The following is a 17,648-nucleotide window of genomic DNA, read 5'->3' on the forward strand; positions in this document are numbered from 1 at the left end:
CATATTCGAAATTGAAAAGAATGACTTTTTCTGTTCTTTCAATCATTCAATTTGAATTTTGCAATATTGGATTTCTCATTAAATAGCTATTAAAAACAACAAGCAATTTAACTTACATTCAAATTTATTTGTGTTATATTCAATCTTCTCAAAACTTATAATTTTCGGCTATAGCATGATTATATGCTATATAATATAATAAACCTATAATAGTATCATTCTTTCAATTATTTGAAGAGAAAACCGAAAAAATCTATTTTCGGTCTATAACAAAAAAAAATCTGGGATTGATTTTAAGGGGATAGAAAAGGTTTAATATAAGTAATGCTTAATAATAAGCATAATAAATAATAAACTAATATAAAAATACATAATATAAGGCGTTCGTAAAACAATCAAACCTGTTGTAGTATATAAATAACAAGTTTGAAGCAATGTACGAACATAATATCTAATATAATATCTTAATTGCGGATTGGAAGTGAGAAATCTGATGGAAAGCTGACTCCGAGAGAAAGAATCGAAGGAATAATGAACTTTGGAGCTGGAGATGCTGACTCAATGTTATCTTCTGATGAGGATGAAGATGAGGCACTTTCGAGTCTCTGAGCCTTTCTTTCGAGAGCAAGGAAACGATTCTTGACGTTTGTGTTTGTTCTGCCACGGAAGAACTTAGCAATCTGTTGCCATTTGGTTCCGAATTCTCTGTATTTCTCATAGAGAAGTTCATCTTCCTCCTTTGTCCATTCGCCATTGTTGACATTTGGAGAAAGGTAGTAGTTCCATCTTTCCTGGCACTGTCTGGCATTTCTGTTTGGAATGTTGAGGGCAATCAAGCGCCAGTTAAGCTTGTTTGATGAAATGACGAGTGATCTTAATTTTTCATCTTCAGAAGGAGACCACTTGTTGTGTCTGTGCTTGATCTTCTGTTGATCAACCTGTGATGGGCCACTGATGATTGGGACTGAGAGAGATGATGGAGCAAAGTAGTTTAACATCGCTAAGAAAAAAATGATTTTGATTGTTTACAAAAAGTTGGCCAAACAATGTATCAAATTCGCGGTACAGAAAATTTATTCCTCAAATATGTTTTTATTGTTAATCATCCTATACTAAACATGATTTAATCTTAAGCATCTAAATTGAGAATGATAAATGCGGTAAAGATTTTAAATTGAGAAAAGGTTAGGTCATTGATTGAATGCAATCTCGGTCATAAGATTTCAATGTATTTTGATCGGCCTCTGAATTTTGATGTTCCTACTGGAAAAAGGCCGATCTGATTTATTATTAGTTTGTCAATACTGAATTTCGGTTCAGGACTAATGATCGTAGATTTTTGGAATTTTGTTAGAAAGGATTTGATGATAATCCCCAACAAAATTAAAGTTGGCACTTTTTAAGATAAAATTATTATATAATGTCATGTATATAATTACTCTATCTAGTAAAATATCTAAATATGCCAAAGAAAAAAACAATCAAACTTCCATCAATGAGTCAGCGACCATATTGTATCAGAATTAGATTATTATATTAATGGAACATATGTTTCTTTAATTACATATAATTGCATAATTTTCCCCAAATAAAATCAAATTTTCTCATGTTTGGTCGCTGTTAATAACGCTGAAATTGCATCATCAATGCATACTATCTATGCACTGATGATCAATTGATCAATTTAAGTGTTAAACGAAATTTTATAGTTTTGAAATGATTTTTTTAGTTTTTTATACCGCGAAAGGAAATACTTGTAGAATTGGATGCACTTTTGAATGATATGTATTAGTTTTAATTTAGAATTAAATTTTTTTATAAATAACAATAAAAATATAAGAAATATAAAATAATTCAAGCATGATTAGAAGTATTCATCACTAGAATCAATTTCTATGCTTGCATCTGATGAAGAATCCTTCTTTTCTTCCTTCTTATCTTTCTTTTCATCGGAATCAGAATCGAAATCCATGAAAGATGAAGAGTCTGAGTTCTTTTCATCCTTCTTCTTATCTTCTTCTGGTATAACAAACGAAACGTTTGGTTTCTTCGGTGCTTCCTTTTCTTTGACTTGTTCATCTTTATGTTCAAAAGCAGGAAGCATTTTTTCGTCGTCAGATTTGTTCTTTTCAACATTTTCATGTGAAAATGCAGCCAACATGTTATTATCTTCTGTTTTGGCTTCTAGCTTCTTATCAGCATCATGCATATCTGGTTTAATGCTTAAGTCTGCATTTGTTTCTTCCTTTGGTGTTGGTTTAAACAACAATTCATTCTTCTTTTCTTCTTCTTTTGGTTTTTCTAATAAATTGTCAATTTCTCGTGGTTTGACTTCCAATTTCGGTTGTTCTTCTTGTTTAGGTTTGCTTTGGAACATTCCTCCAAGCAAAGAAGCCATTGGTTTAGGTTGTTCCTTAGGTTTCTCTAACAAATTGTTAATTTCTGTATCTTTAATTTCTAATTTTTCCTTTGGCTTTTCGTCATCAGATTTCTCGTCTTTATGTTGGAAAGCAGGTAACATGTTGTTATCTTCCTTTGGTTTGTCTTCAAGCAAATTATCAACTTCGCGTGGTTTTACCTCCAATTTTGGTGGATCTTCCTTCTTCGGTTCATTCACCATTGGAGATAATAATGAAGAGAATGGTTTCGGCTTTTCTTCAGGAGTTAATTTGTCTGAAATTGTCTTTGGCTTGAAATCTTCTTCAACTTTGTTGTTGACTGGTTTTTCTTCGTCATCGGATGAAGAACTTGATGATTTCTTCTTTGGTTTTTCATCAGAATCAGAATCTGAAGCTATTATTATGTCAGAATCTGAATCAGATGATTGCTTTTTATCTTCTTCTTTCTTGATTTCTGCAACTTTTTCTTTAGAATCAGAATCAGAACTAGAAGAGCTTGATGAAGAAGATTTCTTCCTTGGTATTTGATCATCAGAAGAATCAGTATCGAAACTAACAGAAGAATCACTTGATGATTTCTTCTTTGGTTCTTCTGCTGGTTTGGGTTGTTCAACAGGTTTTGGTTCTTCTGGAGGTTTTTGTGGTGGATTTACAATTAAATTACGAAGGCCAAGACGAGGAGAGTTGTTTTGTTGAGGAGCAGGAGGTTGTGTTATTTCTTTTGGCTTTTCTTTTTCGTCATCTGATGAAGAACTTGATGATTTCTTCTTTGGTTTCTCTTCTTCTTTCTCTGATTCAGATTTCTTGACTTCGACATCTTTATCGACATCGGATGCAAAATTGGAAAGAGAATCACTTGAATTTGATTTCTTTGGTTTTTCTTCTTCTTTCTTCTTCTTATCTTCGTCATCAGAAGAAGAACTAGAAGAACTAGAACTTGATTTCTTCTTTGGCTTCTCTTCTTCTTTCTTCTTGTCTTCATCATCTGATGATTCTATTTCAATATCAGATCCAGATGATTCTTCAACTTTTTCTACTGGTTTTTCTTGAGGTTTTTCAAGAGGATCTGTAATTGCACTTCTCAAACCAAGTTTTGGTTCTTCTTCTTTCTTTGGCTCTTCTTCTTTTGGTTTCTCTTTTTCATCATCAGAACTTGATGAGCTAGATGAGCTTGATGATGATGATTTCTTCTTTTCTTCTTGTTTAGGAGGCTCTTCTTCTTTCTTTGGTTCTTCTTGTGGTTTGAAATCTCTTTCTTCTAGCCCCACCTTCTTCTCCTCCTCCTTTGGCGAGGGCTGTTGATGTGGAGATGTATTAGGTTGGCCAAGAAAAAGATTCTTGAGATTCAGCCGAGGTGGATTGTTGTTCGGCTGAATCTCATTAAAGAGGAGTTCTGGTTCATCATCTTTCTTCGGTTCTTCCTTTGGTTTCTCTTCTTCTTTCTTTGGCTCTTCTTCCTTAGGCTTTTCTTCCTTTTCATCATCGGAAGAAGAACTTGATGAACTAGAGCTTGATGATGATTTCTTCTTTGGTTCTGCTTCTTCTTCTTTTGGCTTTTCTTCTTCTTTGTCACTTTCTATTTCAATATCGATATCAGACATTGAAGATTCTTCTTTCTTTTCTTCTTCTTTCTCTTTCTCATCTGATGATGATGAACTTGAAGAAGATGATGAAGAGCTTGATGATTTCTTCTTCTCTTCTTCCTTCTTTGGTTCTTCTTTAGGTTTCTCTTCTTCATGATCACTTTCAATTTTGATTTCTTTGTCAGATGATGAATCAAATGATGGAGGAGGAACTGACTTTTCTTCTGGTTTCTCTTCTGGTTTAAGATTGTTTGTTACTAAGTCTCTGAAGCCAAGTTTAGGAGGTTCTTCAACTGGTTTTTCTTCTGGTTTCTTCTCTTCTTCTTTTGGCTTTTCATCATCCGAAGAACTTGAACTAGAACTACTTGATGATTTCTTCTTTTCTTCTTCTTTTGGTGGTTCTTCAACTTTGATTTCTTTTTCTTCTGGTTTCTCTTCTGGTTTGAGATTGTTTGTAACTAAGTCTCTGAAACCGAGTTTAGGAGGTTCTTCTGGTTTCTTTTCTTCTTCCTTTGGTTTTTCTTCTTCTTTTTCGTCATCAGATGAAGAAGAACTTGAACTAGTTGATGATTTCTTCTTTGGTTCCTCTTGTTTAGGAGGTTCTTCTGGTTTGATTTCTTTCTCTTCGGGTTTCTCTTCTGGTTTAAGGTTATTTGTAACCAAATCTCTGAATCCTAGTTTAGGAGGTTCTTCAACTGGTTTTTCTTCTGGTTTCTTCTCTTCTTCTTTTCCTTTCTCGTCATCTGATGAAGAACTTGATGAACTTGAAGATGAAGATTTCTTCTTCTCTTCTTCTTTAATAGGTTCATCATGTTCACTTTCAATTTCAATGTCTTGATCTGATGATGAATCAAATGATGGAGGTGGAACTGATTTTTCTTCTGGTTTCTCTTCTGGTTTGAGATTGTTTGTTACTAAGTCTCTGAATCCTAGTTTAGGAGGTTCTTCAACTGGTTTTTCTTCTTCTTCTTTTGGCTTTTCATCATCTGAAGAACTTGATGAACTTGAAGATGATGATTTCTTCTTTTCTTCTTCTTTTGGTGGTTCATCATGTTCACTTTCAATTTCAATGTCTTGATCTGATGATGAATCAAATGATGGAGGTGGAACTGATTTTTCTTCTGGTTTCTCTTCTGGTTTGAGATTGTTTGTAACCAAATCTCTGAATCCTAGTTTAGGAGGTTCTTCAACTGGTTTTTCTTCTTCTTCTTTTGGCTTTTCATCATCTGAAGAACTTGATGAACTTGAAGATGATGATTTCTTCTTTTCTTCTTCTTTTGGTGGTTCTTCGACTTTGATTTCTTTTTCTTCTGGTTTCTCTTCTGGTTTGAGATTGTTTGTAACTAAGTCTCTGAAACCGAGTTTAGGAGGTTCTTCTGGTTTCTTTTCTTCTTCCTTTGGTTTTTCTTCTTCTTTTTCGTCATCAGATGAAGAAGAACTTGAAGAACTTGTTTCCTTATCTTTGATACTAACTGAAGATGATGAAGATGAAGATTTAAGTTTAACATCTTCTTCTTTCTTTGGTTCTTCAGCTGGTTTTGGTGGTTCGATTTCTTTTGGTTTGACTTCTTCTGGTTTTTCTTCTGGCATCTTTTCTGGTTTGGCTAAATTGTCAATAATTATGTTTCTGAGACTCAAATTAGGAGTTTCCTTTGGTTTTTCTTCTGGTAATGACTCAAAATTGATGTCTTCTTCGATTTCCTTTGGTTTCTCTTCCTCCTTCTTTGGAGATTTCTTTGAAGATGATGAAGACGAAGAAGATGAGTCAAATGCGTCTTTCTTTTCTTCTTCTTGCTTTGGAGGCTCGATGTTTTTATTGACAGCATCAACAAGACTTAATTTAGGAACTTCTTCTTCCTTCTTTGGTTCTTTCTTTGAAGAAGATGAAGATGATGAAGAATTAAATGCGTCATCGTTCTTCTTTTCTTCAGGAGCTTCGAGTTTCTTGTTGATTACATTACTTAAGCTTAAATCTGGCTTCTGTTCTTCCTTCTTTGATGAAGATGAAGATGATGAATCGAGTTTGACTTCTTTTTCTTCTTCTTTAGGTTTGTCTGATGAAGAGTCGAAGCCTTGTGATGATTCAACTTTGTTCTCTTTCTCTGGCTCTATCTTCTTTTGTACGAAATCTCTTAAACTTGTTGATTCTGGCTTCTTTTCCTCTTCTTTTGGCTTATCGTCAATTTCAGGTTCATCTAAAACTATTTCTTCCTCGATTTTCTCTTCTTCTTCCTTCTTCTTGTCAGATTTCTTTGAAGATGAGGACGATGAAGATGAATCATCCTTCTTTTCTTCCTTCTTTGATGATGAAGAATCTGATTTCTTATCAGACTTCTTATCTGATTTCTTTGAAGATGATGAAGACTTAAATTCTTCTTTATCAGATGAAGATTCTTTCTTCGGTTTCTCTTCTTCCTTCTTTGGCTCCTCAGGTTTCTTTTCTTCAGGCTTCTTTTCTTCTTTGAAAGCGTCTCTGAGTATTTCTCCGAGATTTTCTGGTTTCTTTGGAGGTTCCTCTTGTTTCTTCTCTTTTCTGGGTGTTTCCTTGCTCTTTCTTGCCGATGATGAACTTGCTTGTCTCTCTTTCTCGTCGAAATCTGATGGTTCGGAGTTGAAATCTGTTGGTTGAAGAGATTTGCTCTTTGAAGACTTTTCTGAACGTGTAGAGGATGGCGCAGTGAAATCTGTACGTGGCTTGTCCCATGAAACCAAAATCTGTTTTCCTGCAAGACTTGAACCGTTTTTACGATCAATTGCAGCTTGCGCGTTCCTTTTGACTTGGAATTTAAGTCTAGCAACGTGATCTTTAATTCCAACACTATGGACATTAAATTCACGGAAAACTAGTTTAAGGCCTTTAGCCGTTATTTCATCAGAAATTGGACTGACGTAAATAACAAAGTTAGCTGGTGGAGATGTACGTTTTTCTGTATTCTGTTGTTTGTAGGCTTCTAATGCAAGCTTCGCTCTTTCGTTATTGACTTCTTGTCTATTGTCCATTAATAATTTACTTAATTCTTGAGTCTTTTGCTTATATTTCTTCTCCTTATCTTTAAGTTCTTGTTGGAGTTTAATTACCTTTGGACTTCTTTGTACTTCGCCTCTAAGTTGAACTTTTTGACCTTGTTGAGCTGTTTCGAGTTCTTGTATATCTTGTTTATTACGTTTATATTTAGCTTTTTGTCTAGTAAGTTGGTTTTTGAGGTCTGGAATGATTTCTCTCTGTTCTGTAACAGATTCATAAAGCATTCCAAGTTTAAACTCTTCAATTTGACGTTGAACGAACTGTAGTTCAGCTTGTGTATTTCTAAATTTCTCTAATTTCTCGTTGTATCGTTGAAGAGACTGTCGAACTTCAACCTTTAAATCTGCTAAATTGTTTGCAGAGAATTCACGCTGAAGATAACTGATTCTATTAGCAAGTTCTTGTGATTCTTTTTGCATTTTTACAATTTCTGCTGTCATTTCACGTTGTTCGATATTTTGATAAATTCGATCGGGTTCATCTGAAAACATACCAGCATAAATACGGTCAGATTCCATTTTACTACTATTTCGTTGTTGCAATCTGTCATATCTTTTTTGTAACGAATTCACCTCATCTTGCAATGCTTTATTTTCAGTGATAAGTTTCATTTTTTGATCTAAAACATATTCCTGTTCACGAAGTTCTGCTCCTTGCATAGCATTAAAATCTCTTCCGCTTGGTAAATAATTTGTTTGTCGTGCTGATGAAGGTGTACGTGGAGTATTTTCACGGCGAGCGCTGGCAGAACGGAATTTTTTTGGTCGGTCGTATGCTTGGTTATATGTTAAATCATCCATTTCTCTCAGGCGGCGAAAAGAAAAGTCATCCATTTTCTTCTCCCCTGATATTGTCAGTTTTATGAAAAAAAAAATTCGATCAAGAAACCATCAATATCTAGTTAATTATTATATCTGTTTGCAATATTGTGTTATTATCACCTTAAAATTTGAAGTTTAAAAGTTCGTTATGATTATCTTTTTATATTTCCGCGTAACTCTCAAATTTCAAAGTAATTGAGGCTCAAAACGGAAATAATAATATCAAAACATGTGTATACATTATTGTTTGATTTTTACGCGCAAAATATCGACTCCATAACATGATGTTTTCAAATAATTAGTTTATGGAGAATTTTTTTCGCTCGTTAACTGTTATGGGCTTGAAAGTTCAGAGTCAGCTTTCAATTGTTTTCCATGATAAACAAAATCCATTTAAGTTTAATATCAATATATTGTCATTAAAATATTCTGAATCGTTGAAATTCGGAACCATGATTTCATAAAAAAAAAGATGCAACTTGGAACACAATTCTGGATTATAGCATCCATTGTTTTCTCAACATCTCTTATCACATTAAATAAAACACTTAAGAATGTCTACCAGTTCAATTATCCAGTTGCTCTTTCCACATTCCATTTCATATGCACTTGGGCCTTGTTAGAAGTCATGTGCAGAATGAACCTCTTCGAGCGTGCAACCACAGTTCCACAAAACGCCAGATGGATCAATGCATTCGTTAACGTTTCCGGTATTGTTTTTATGAATTTCAACCTCTTAATCAACTCTATGGGCTTCTATCAATTATCCAAGCTTTGCTGCATCCCAGTTATCGTCCTTGCTAACTACGTAATCTATAGCAAGAAGACTCCATTCCGTACCCTCTGCTGCTTAGCTGTTCTCTTATGCGGCATTGCATTATTCTCCGTCAACGATGTTACAATTAACTTGCTCGGCTCGATTTATGCCGTTATTGCCGTCTGTTTCACAACAGCCTCTCAAATGAGTACAAATGTCTACTCTAACAGATTCCAAGTCTTTGGTTCTGCCATGCAGCACATTACAGCTATCCCAATGATTGTCTTCGCAGGCATTTCAACACTTTGTCTCGAAACTTTCGGAGAAAAATCTTTCCTCAAACACGATTACCAGCCAGTTGAGATTATTCTTATCCTCCTTACAGGCCTTCTCGCTGTCGGTGCTAACATCGCCGCTTTCGCTTTGATCGGAAAAACATCCGCTGTTACATATCAAGTCGTTGGCCACGCAAAGACAATCCTTATCTTCGCTATCGGCCTCATCTTTATCGATAGAAACGATGGCGCTACAAAGGAACAAACAATCAAGAAGATTATCGGTCTTCTTTTCGGTCTCGGAGGAACAATTACATACACAGTCTTCGAATTGGATGACAAGAAGCGCGAGAGACTTCAAAAGGAGATTACAAAGAGAGAAGAAGAAGATCACCTTGAAACATTACTTAATAACTCTGAGGATGATAATGTATTAACAAATGAAACATTCCCAGAGTCAGATAAGAAGCTTGAAGATGTCGAAAATGAATAAAAGATTTTTTTATAATTTAATTTTCTTAAAAACTGTTTTCACATGTGCATGGATCAAATCAACTTCACTTAGATATGAGGATTAGATATGATTTAATGTTTATTTATACAAATTTTATCTAAAATATCAAATCATATAATAATATCAATAAATGTAGTGAGTTTTTGTACTTTTTTACTTGAGTATTGATAGTTCTCTTTCCATGGATTGATAATTTTTAACATCTCAAATCAGTATAGCCAATATCCTAGCATATGGACTTATCTCCGAACAATAAATTAGGTTACTAGAACCATTATATAATATTAGAGTTATTTGATCTGAATTGATCAAAAAAAAATATCTTTAATATTATCTATGAGTAGAAAGATTTCGTATAAAGTTCTGAATATTGCATCCCATTTGTATATCAGATGTTGATGATTTCATCTTAAACAAAGAAAAGACAAGATTTTTCCAATTTCATATGGATCGATATATATACAGTTACATTAAAATATAGAAATATTCAAAACGTATATCAAAGTTCGATTGGTATTAACCTGAAAGCAATTTGGTATTTTTTATGAGCAAAAAAAATTGTAAAATAGAACTTTTAAAACAAAACGACTAACAAATTTATAACTAATATAAGGCGTTAAACTTCTAAATCATCTAAAACTTGATTAATTTGTGACCAATTATTTTGTAACCATTGAATTGTATCAGCTTTTTTAGTTGCGCGGAATCCTACATTTATTCTATTTCCTGCACTTCTAGCAAACTTTAAAAAATCTTTAGCATGTGTGCAATTAAATCTAGCTTTAAGGAGACTTTCTACTTCTTGTGCACTTATATTTATAGGAGGTCCTTCTGGAATCGGAGGAGCGCGTACATGCTGGACTTGACTGTTTCGAGTTGGAATTGGATGTTGATTTCTTCTCTGATTTGCTGAGAATACTGGAGGCTGTGGAAAATTTTTGAGCCTATCACTGATAGTACCTATGAAATTAGGCGGTACTTGGAAACGATTTATAAATGATACTTTAAATCTATTAAAATCTACGCCATCGTTAATTGTATTTGCAATAGACTTCGCTTCTGGATTGATACATTTGTTTTGATTAGGAGAATGCGTGTTATAAATGACATTGGTCGGGTAATAAGTGAAATCCATGATATTAAAAAAATGGAGGAAATTTTTTTGACATGTAAATTGTTCAAAAAAAAACTTTTCCATGACTTCATTGTAAAATCATGAAGTATTTGATATTCTTTCTTTTGTCTTTCTCTTTTGTGTTACAATTTGGAAAAATTAGTATATGTTTAATGGCAACTGCCCCAATGTTTCAACAAATTTGATTAAAACAAAAGAATGTATATGATTAATAAGTACGAAAATGTGAAAATATATACATAGTTGCTTCACATATGTCATGGTTCATTTTGTATTAAGGGAACCTTTTTTTTCAGACCTTGTCATTGAGGATAAGTTAGTTGTATCTTAGGACTTTAGATCGTTTTCCTATACATTCTTATTGAAAAAAATTCGGATTATGCCTCTATTGTTTAAGGTTAAAATTCAATGACCCATCACGCCAGCCTTAAAATTTGTCATAAACTTTTTTTCTGAAGTTTACATTTTTAATTCACTTTTTTTAGTTTCGAGTCGAAGAACGATCTTAACTTCATCATTTCAAACAATCAACGATCATTTTGAAATGATGCAAGAAAGATATAATACAAGAATTGTTTCATCAAGATTGGACAGAGTTTTTCCCAAATTCAGAACAAGGAACAAAATACTATACGGAAAAACAAAAACTTATTATAGAAGATCAGAGTTATTACATCAGCTTTTGTAATTTTGGCGCATTGATAACAGAAGGTGCCATTTACTATTGTTCTGCGAAAGATACAACGAAAGCTCTTATTGAAGATACTGATTTTTATAAGTGTTCCAATACTGAAAATTGGGGAGGAAGCTTATACTTCTTCGTAGATGGTGAATGTGTCCAAAATCGAATTTGTAGTTTAAATTCTAATTCTGCTAGTGGAACGATGTATTGTTGGGTTGATGTCAGTAATATTGTTGGATATAAGAATAAAATATTAAATTCTTCTATTTCTGAAAGCGGAAATTTATATAAAGATAGAGCAGTAAATATTAATCTAGTAAATGGAGAAATTGAAATAAATTCTATAAATATTTCTTATACTGATTTATATATATGTAGTTTATTTGCTATATGGTACTATAATTCTCCATCGCGAGCATCATTTTCAACATTTTGTAATAATACTGATACATATCAAGACATTTTTAATGATGTATATTTTTATAATTCACCTGAAACATTATTGATTGAGTCATGTAACTACTTAAGTAACAATTTGCATGTAATAATAAGTGCTAATAATGCATATGTTAATGTAGTTAATTGTAATTTCATCAATAACACAGGTAGAGAATATTATTTTTTTCAAGGTTCAGATGGTCTAGGTAATATTACAATTGATGGATGTTACATTGATGAAAGTAATCCTAAAAAAGAAGGAAAAGTTTATTTCACAAACAATGAAACAAATCCATTCAAAATAGAATTTCCAAATTTAACATGTGAATTTGAAATTCCTAAATCAAAGAACGAAGAAGAAAATGAAATCATATATTTCAACAGAAAGAAAAGAATCTTCAAAAATCTTCCTTTTTTGTTCTTTCAATCATTTGTTATTATTTCTCGAAAGAAGTAAAATATATCAATATAATTCGTTTTGTTCATGCTTTTGAAAACTATGATTTTATATGAAACACAATGAATAACAGATAATAAGAATTCTATCAGTAGGTTTGATTGAAATGGTCTATTTCTAATTGTCTAGGGGTTTTGTTTCATGAATGAACATTCAAGTTACAATATTTCATATTTTTAAAGTTATACAATGTAGAATGAGGTCATTTTGGAAATATCCACACAATTTATTGCAAGTTTCTCATTTTCAAAAATTAGATATGTCACATGAATGATATAATTTTAAGATATAATATATATCACAAGATTTATTTACAAAACTTGGATATGGGCAATCTTTAAGCCTTCAGATTGAACTGTAGCAGAATTATCATTTTAATGTGGATGGTCTGTGTTGTGGGCTCAATTGAGAGATATAATTCTTTACTTCTCCAATTGTAGCAGAAATGTTAACAGTAAGTGTAAGAAACGATCTATCTTAAAGAAGAACTCGAAGTTTTGTTGTTTGTTCGCCACCATAAGCGAATCGATTGCAGCTGGTCCCTTGTCCTGGAATGGATTAAATGGCTTTGGTGGAGCCTTAAAATCTTTTTAACACTGTTCATCGACATCGATAACTTGGTGACCATTCATCAATTCACGGGGAACTTGACCTTGCTTAACTGCTGCGAGGAATCTAGCTTTTAATGGATCGTCATTCGGAAGAAATTAAATTAATTTTTTCAATAAATTTGAGTTATTACATCAGTTTTTGTAATTTTGGCGCATTACTCACAGAAGGTGTCATTTCCTTTAAGACTTCGAAAGATACAACGAAAACTCTTATTGAAACAACAAATTTTAATAATTGCTCCAATACCATATGAAAAGGAGGAAGGTTAAAAATGGAGAGTATAATCCAATAGATAGAACTGGAAAAACTCCTTTGCAATGGGCGCTCATTTCAAAAAGAATTTCTATCATTAGAGTGTTTCTTGACTTTTTACTTGATTATGAATCAGAAATTGACTCTTTGTTGAATGAGATCCTGGACTTCGCTTATATTAATGATAATGCTTTTGCTGCAATTCTGAAAGATTTCTTTGTTTCTGAATACAACTATTTGGATGTTGAATCATTCGAAGAAGAAGACTTCATGCTGTACTTGAGTGTTTCGAGTTGGAATTGGATGTTGATTTCTTCTCTAATTTGTTGTGAATACTGGAGAATGTGGAAAAATTTTAAGCCTATCACACAGGTAGAACGTGTTATTTTTACCAAATTTTGTCAGATAATATTACAATTGATGGATGTTACATTGATGAAAATATTCCTTTAACTAATGATGTTTATTTCACAAACAATGAACCAAATCCGATCGAAATAGAATTTCCAAATTTAACATGTGAATTTGATATTCCTAAATCAAAGAATGAAGAAGAAACTGAATCTTCAAAAATCTTCATTTTTTGTTCTTTCAATCATTTGTTATTGTTTCTCGAAAGAAGTAAAACATCAACATAACTCATTGTTTCTATACCTTTTGAAATCATATTTTTATAATCTCATTCTATGATTTCCTGTGAAACACAATGAAGAAAAGATAATATATATCATAAGATTTATTTACAAAAATTGTATTTGAGCCATCTTATAGCCTTCAGATAGAACTGTTGCAGAATTATCATTAAGTTCTCTTGGTAGAACTGCAACGCGTAATTTTAATGTGGATTGTCTGAGTTGTGGGCTCAATTGAGAGATATAATTCCTCACGTCTCCAATTGTAGAAGAAGAATTAACAGAAAGTGTAAGGACCAATCTATATGGAAGGAGAATGCGAAGTTTTGTTGTTTATTCGCCACCAGCAGCGAATCCATTCGATTGCATCTTGTGCTGATCTAGCTGTACCATCACCGATTGAATGTGCCTTGTCCTAGAATGGATTAAATGACTTTGGCTGAGCCTTGAAATCTTTTTCACACTGTTCATCGACTTCGACAGCAACAGTTTGATGGCCATTCATCAATTCACGAGGAACTTGACCTTACTTAACAGCTGCGAGGAATCTAGCTTGTTCTGGATCGTCATTTGGAAGAAATTCGCCATTCTCTCAATAAATTTGAATAAATATTCAATTGGAAAGGAAATTAAATCAATATGTGTAGAATTGTTTATCATAGCAAATTATTTTGTCGAAATTTTCTGTCTCTTCAAAAAAATTTTGACAAAAAAAATTTTTGATGACTTTAGAACCCGAGGCTCAAAATAGGATTCATTTAGCTATTAAGTCTGATGATGTCGAAGCCGTTGAAGATATTTTACGCGAGTATTATACAGTTAATCCATTTTTAACAAATGTTCCAAAATTACCAAAGCAATTGACAAAGTCACCAACGTTTGTAGATGCAGCAGCTTTTTATGGTTCTCTTGAATGTCTAAATTTCTTCCTCAATGACGCACAACTTTCGAAACATGTTGATTATCGAAATAGAACTGCAGCTCATTTTGCAGTTTACTCGAAAAACATCGAAGTATTTCAAACATTATATAAATATGGTATCAATTTTGATGCCAAATCGAAAAATCTCAAAACTCCATTTCATATCGCCGCAAAATACGGTTACTTAAATATATGTCATTATCTTTGGGTTCATGGTTGTTCTCTATACACTACTAACTATCAGAATTACACCATTTTCGATTTTGCACTTTTTAATGAACAATTTCAAGTTGTAGACTTCTTATTTGATATCGGAATGGAATACAATCAAACACGTTCTAAATCCTACTACATCAAAGCTATCAAAAGCAATCGTTTCCAGTTATTAGAATATCTTGCGAAAAATCACGTTCCAATGATACCAACTAAGAGTGGAAACTATCCAATACACTTAGCAGTTAAGAAAGGAGATATCAATTTAACGATTTTCCTACTTGAAAACGGTGCAGATCCAATTTGTCAAAATTCAAAAAGAATTACTCCACTTCATTTGGCAGCGAAAACAGGAATTGAAGAATTAGTAAGAGCTCTTCTTTCTAAGGTTAAAAATAGAGAGTATAATCCAATAGATAGAACTGGAAAAACTCCTTTGCAATGGGCAATCATTTCAAAAAGAATTTCTATAATTAGAGTGTTTCTTGACTTTTTACTTGATTATGAATCAGAAATTGACTCTTTGTTGAATGAGATCCTGGACTTCGCTTATATTAATGATAATGCTTTTGCTACAATTCTGAAAGATTTCTTTGTTTCTGAATACAACTATTTGGATGTTGAATCATTCGAAGAAGAAGAAGACTTTAGTAATTTGATTTAATATTGTTTTGTTAGATTATAAATTGATTATTTGTTTATAAAAGATTGATAAAAAAAATAGTTTGAGTACTTTCTGACGTAAACACCCACAATGTCAAAAACTTTGATAGGTCAAAAAAATTGCGTCAGAAAGTTTACAAACGTAGACTTTCTGACAAACAGAGTCTCTGAAAGTACCCAATTGATGGTTTTGAATTTCTGAACTCTTTTTTTTTTCGAAGTTCTGAAATTTGTCAAAAACTAAATTTTCGCTTTTCCGGTATTTTGTCAGGGGCACGAAGCGACCCAAAAAATGTAGGGAAAGTGTAATTCTCTAGCATATGATTATTTTTGCATCTAATGATAAATTTGTCATAAGCAAAATTATTAAACTCATAGAATTAATTGTATGAGTTGCCTCAAAATTCTGATTGGATCTGCGCTGTTTGACGAGCAGTTTATTTTCTGGAGTTTACTTCACTTTTTAGTTTCCAGTCGAAGAACAATCTTAACTTCATTATTTCAAACAATCAGCAACCATTTTGAAATGACACAAGAAAGATATAATACTAGTATTGTTTCATCAAGATTGGACAGAATTTTTCCAAAGTTCAGAACAAAGAACAAAATACTCTTCGAAAAGCCAAAAGCTTAGTTCAGAAGATCAGAATTATTACATCAGTTTTTGTAATTTTGGCACATTACTCACAGAAGGTGCCATTAGCTTTACGACTTCGAAAGATACAACAAAAACTCTTATTGAAACAACAAATTTTAATAACTGCTCCAATATTAAAGGAGGAGTAGGAAGCTTATACTTCTCCACAGAAGGCGAATGTGTCCAAAATCCAATTTGTAGATTAAATTCTAATTCTGTTCAAGGATTTATGTATTGCTTAGTTGATGTCAGTGATATTGCTAAATATAAGAATAAAATTCTTAATTCTATTATTTCTGAAAGCGGAAATTTATATAAAGATAATGAAGGAGGAAATATTTGTCTAAATAATGGAGAAATTGAAATAAATTCTATAAATATTTCTTATACTGATTTATATGAAAATAGTTTATTTGTTATATGGAGATATAAATCTTTATCCAGAGCATCATTTTCAACATTTAGTAATAATACTGATAAAACAACTTATACTTATTATTTTGGTGATTCATCAGAAACATTTTTGATTAAATCATGTAACTACTTAAGTAACAATTTAAGTACAATAGTAAGTTCTGAATATGCATATGCTTATGTAGTTAATTGTAGTTTCATCAATAACACAGGCAGAACGTGTTATTTTTACCAAGTTGCGGGAGGCAATATTACAATTGATGGATGTTACATTGATGAAAGTATTCCTTATTCTTGGGATGTTTATTTCACAAACAATGAAGCAAATCCATTCAAAATAGAATATCCAAATTTAACATGTGAATTTGTTATTCCTGAACCAAAGAATGAAGAAGAAACTGAAATTATATATGTCAACAGAAAGAAAATAAATTTCAAAAATCTTCCTTTTTTGTTCTTTCAATCATTTGTTATTATTTCTTTATCCAAGTAAAATATATGTACATAATACGTTGTTTCAATGCTGTTGAAATCAAATTATATAATTTCCTGTGAAACACAAGGAAGAAAAGCTAATAATTGAATTATATCAGATAGTTTGATGAAGAAGGACTAACTCTAATTGAATCAGGGTTTTATTTCATGAATAAACATTCAAAATACAGTATTTCATATATTTAATGTTATACATCTCATTTTATAATAATCGGATATGCCACACATATGTCTCTGATTAGATTTTATAAGTTAAAAGCATAGATTCTTGGAGATCATTCTATTGTAGAATTCTGATATCTTTATTTTTGATTGAAGGAAAGTTCAGAGAGAAGAATTCCGAGACCTCAAGTTTCAAATCTCAATAATAAAAGCCTCTCACATTGGATACATTTTATTGTTATTAAAATATGAGTGTCAAATACCTGTTGGTCAAAATATATTTAATGATATACACACCATAAAAAAAAAAAAAAAAAAAAAAAAAAAAAAAAAAGGTAGTGGGGCTTCCAGGCACTTCGTGCCTTCTAGCCCTGAGGATGTTTTGTCAAGACTTCTTCATCGTAAATGTTTTGTCAAGACTTCTTCGTAAATGTTTTGTCAAGACTTCTTCATCGTAAATGTTTTGTCAAGACTTCTTCGTAAATGTTTTGTCAAGACTTCTTCATCGTAAATGTTTTGTCAAGACTTCTTCGTAAAATCAGACAAAAATAATGTTTATG

General features: G+C 32.2%; 6 protein-coding genes across 6 annotated transcripts, besides 2 other annotated features; 3 read left to right on the top strand and 3 right to left on the bottom strand.

The window, feature by feature from the left end:
- Positions 1–271: part of a mobile genetic element that runs on past the window's edge.
- Positions 272–291: 20 nt separating this feature from the next.
- On the bottom strand, positions 292–1,361 carry TVAGG3_0363450 (RNA polymerase II transcription regulator recruiting protein; the record flags this gene model as incomplete). The annotated part of the gene is made up of 1 exon (XM_001315867.1): positions 465–998. One exon carries the CDS (start codon positions 996–998, stop codon positions 465–467), a length of 534 nt encoding a protein of 177 aa, XP_001315902.1.
- Positions 1,362–1,855: 494 nt separating this feature from the next.
- TVAGG3_0363460 (speract/scavenger receptor domain-containing protein family) lies at positions 1,856–7,845 on the bottom strand (the record flags this gene model as incomplete). The annotated part of the gene is made up of 1 exon (XM_001315866.1): positions 1,865–7,840. One exon carries the CDS (start codon positions 7,838–7,840, stop codon positions 1,865–1,867), a length of 5,976 nt encoding a protein of 1,991 aa, XP_001315901.1.
- A 413-nt stretch (positions 7,846–8,258) lies between these two features.
- Positions 8,259–9,373, top strand: TVAGG3_0363470 (carbohydrate transport; the record flags this gene model as incomplete). The annotated part of the gene is made up of 1 exon (XM_001315865.2): positions 8,301–9,353. The coding sequence occupies one exon, from the start codon at positions 8,301–8,303 to the stop codon at positions 9,351–9,353; it is 1,053 nt and encodes a 350-aa protein (XP_001315900.1).
- Positions 9,374–9,894: 521 nt separating this feature from the next.
- On the bottom strand, positions 9,895–10,577 carry TVAGG3_0363480 (uncharacterized protein; the record flags this gene model as incomplete). The annotated part of the gene is made up of 1 exon (XM_001315864.1): positions 9,991–10,509. One exon carries the CDS (start codon positions 10,507–10,509, stop codon positions 9,991–9,993), a length of 519 nt encoding a protein of 172 aa, XP_001315899.1.
- Positions 10,578–11,000: 423 nt separating this feature from the next.
- On the top strand, positions 11,001–13,443 carry TVAGG3_0363490 (spectrin binding; the record flags this gene model as incomplete). Its single annotated transcript, XM_001315863.1, has 1 exon — positions 12,948–13,403. One exon carries the CDS (start codon positions 12,948–12,950, stop codon positions 13,401–13,403), a length of 456 nt encoding a protein of 151 aa, XP_001315898.1.
- Positions 13,444–14,304: 861 nt separating this feature from the next.
- TVAGG3_0363500 (spectrin binding) lies at positions 14,305–15,464 on the top strand (the record flags this gene model as incomplete). Its single annotated transcript, XM_001315862.1, has 1 exon — positions 14,305–15,381. The coding sequence occupies one exon, from the start codon at positions 14,305–14,307 to the stop codon at positions 15,379–15,381; it is 1,077 nt and encodes a 358-aa protein (XP_001315897.1).
- Positions 15,465–17,392: 1,928 nt separating this feature from the next.
- Positions 17,393–17,648: part of a mobile genetic element that runs on past the window's edge.

This window comes from Trichomonas vaginalis, chromosome V, assembly GCF_026262505.1.
Source record: "Trichomonas vaginalis G3 chromosome V, whole genome shotgun sequence".
Classification (NCBI taxonomy): Eukaryota; Parabasalia; order Trichomonadida; family Trichomonadidae; genus Trichomonas; species Trichomonas vaginalis.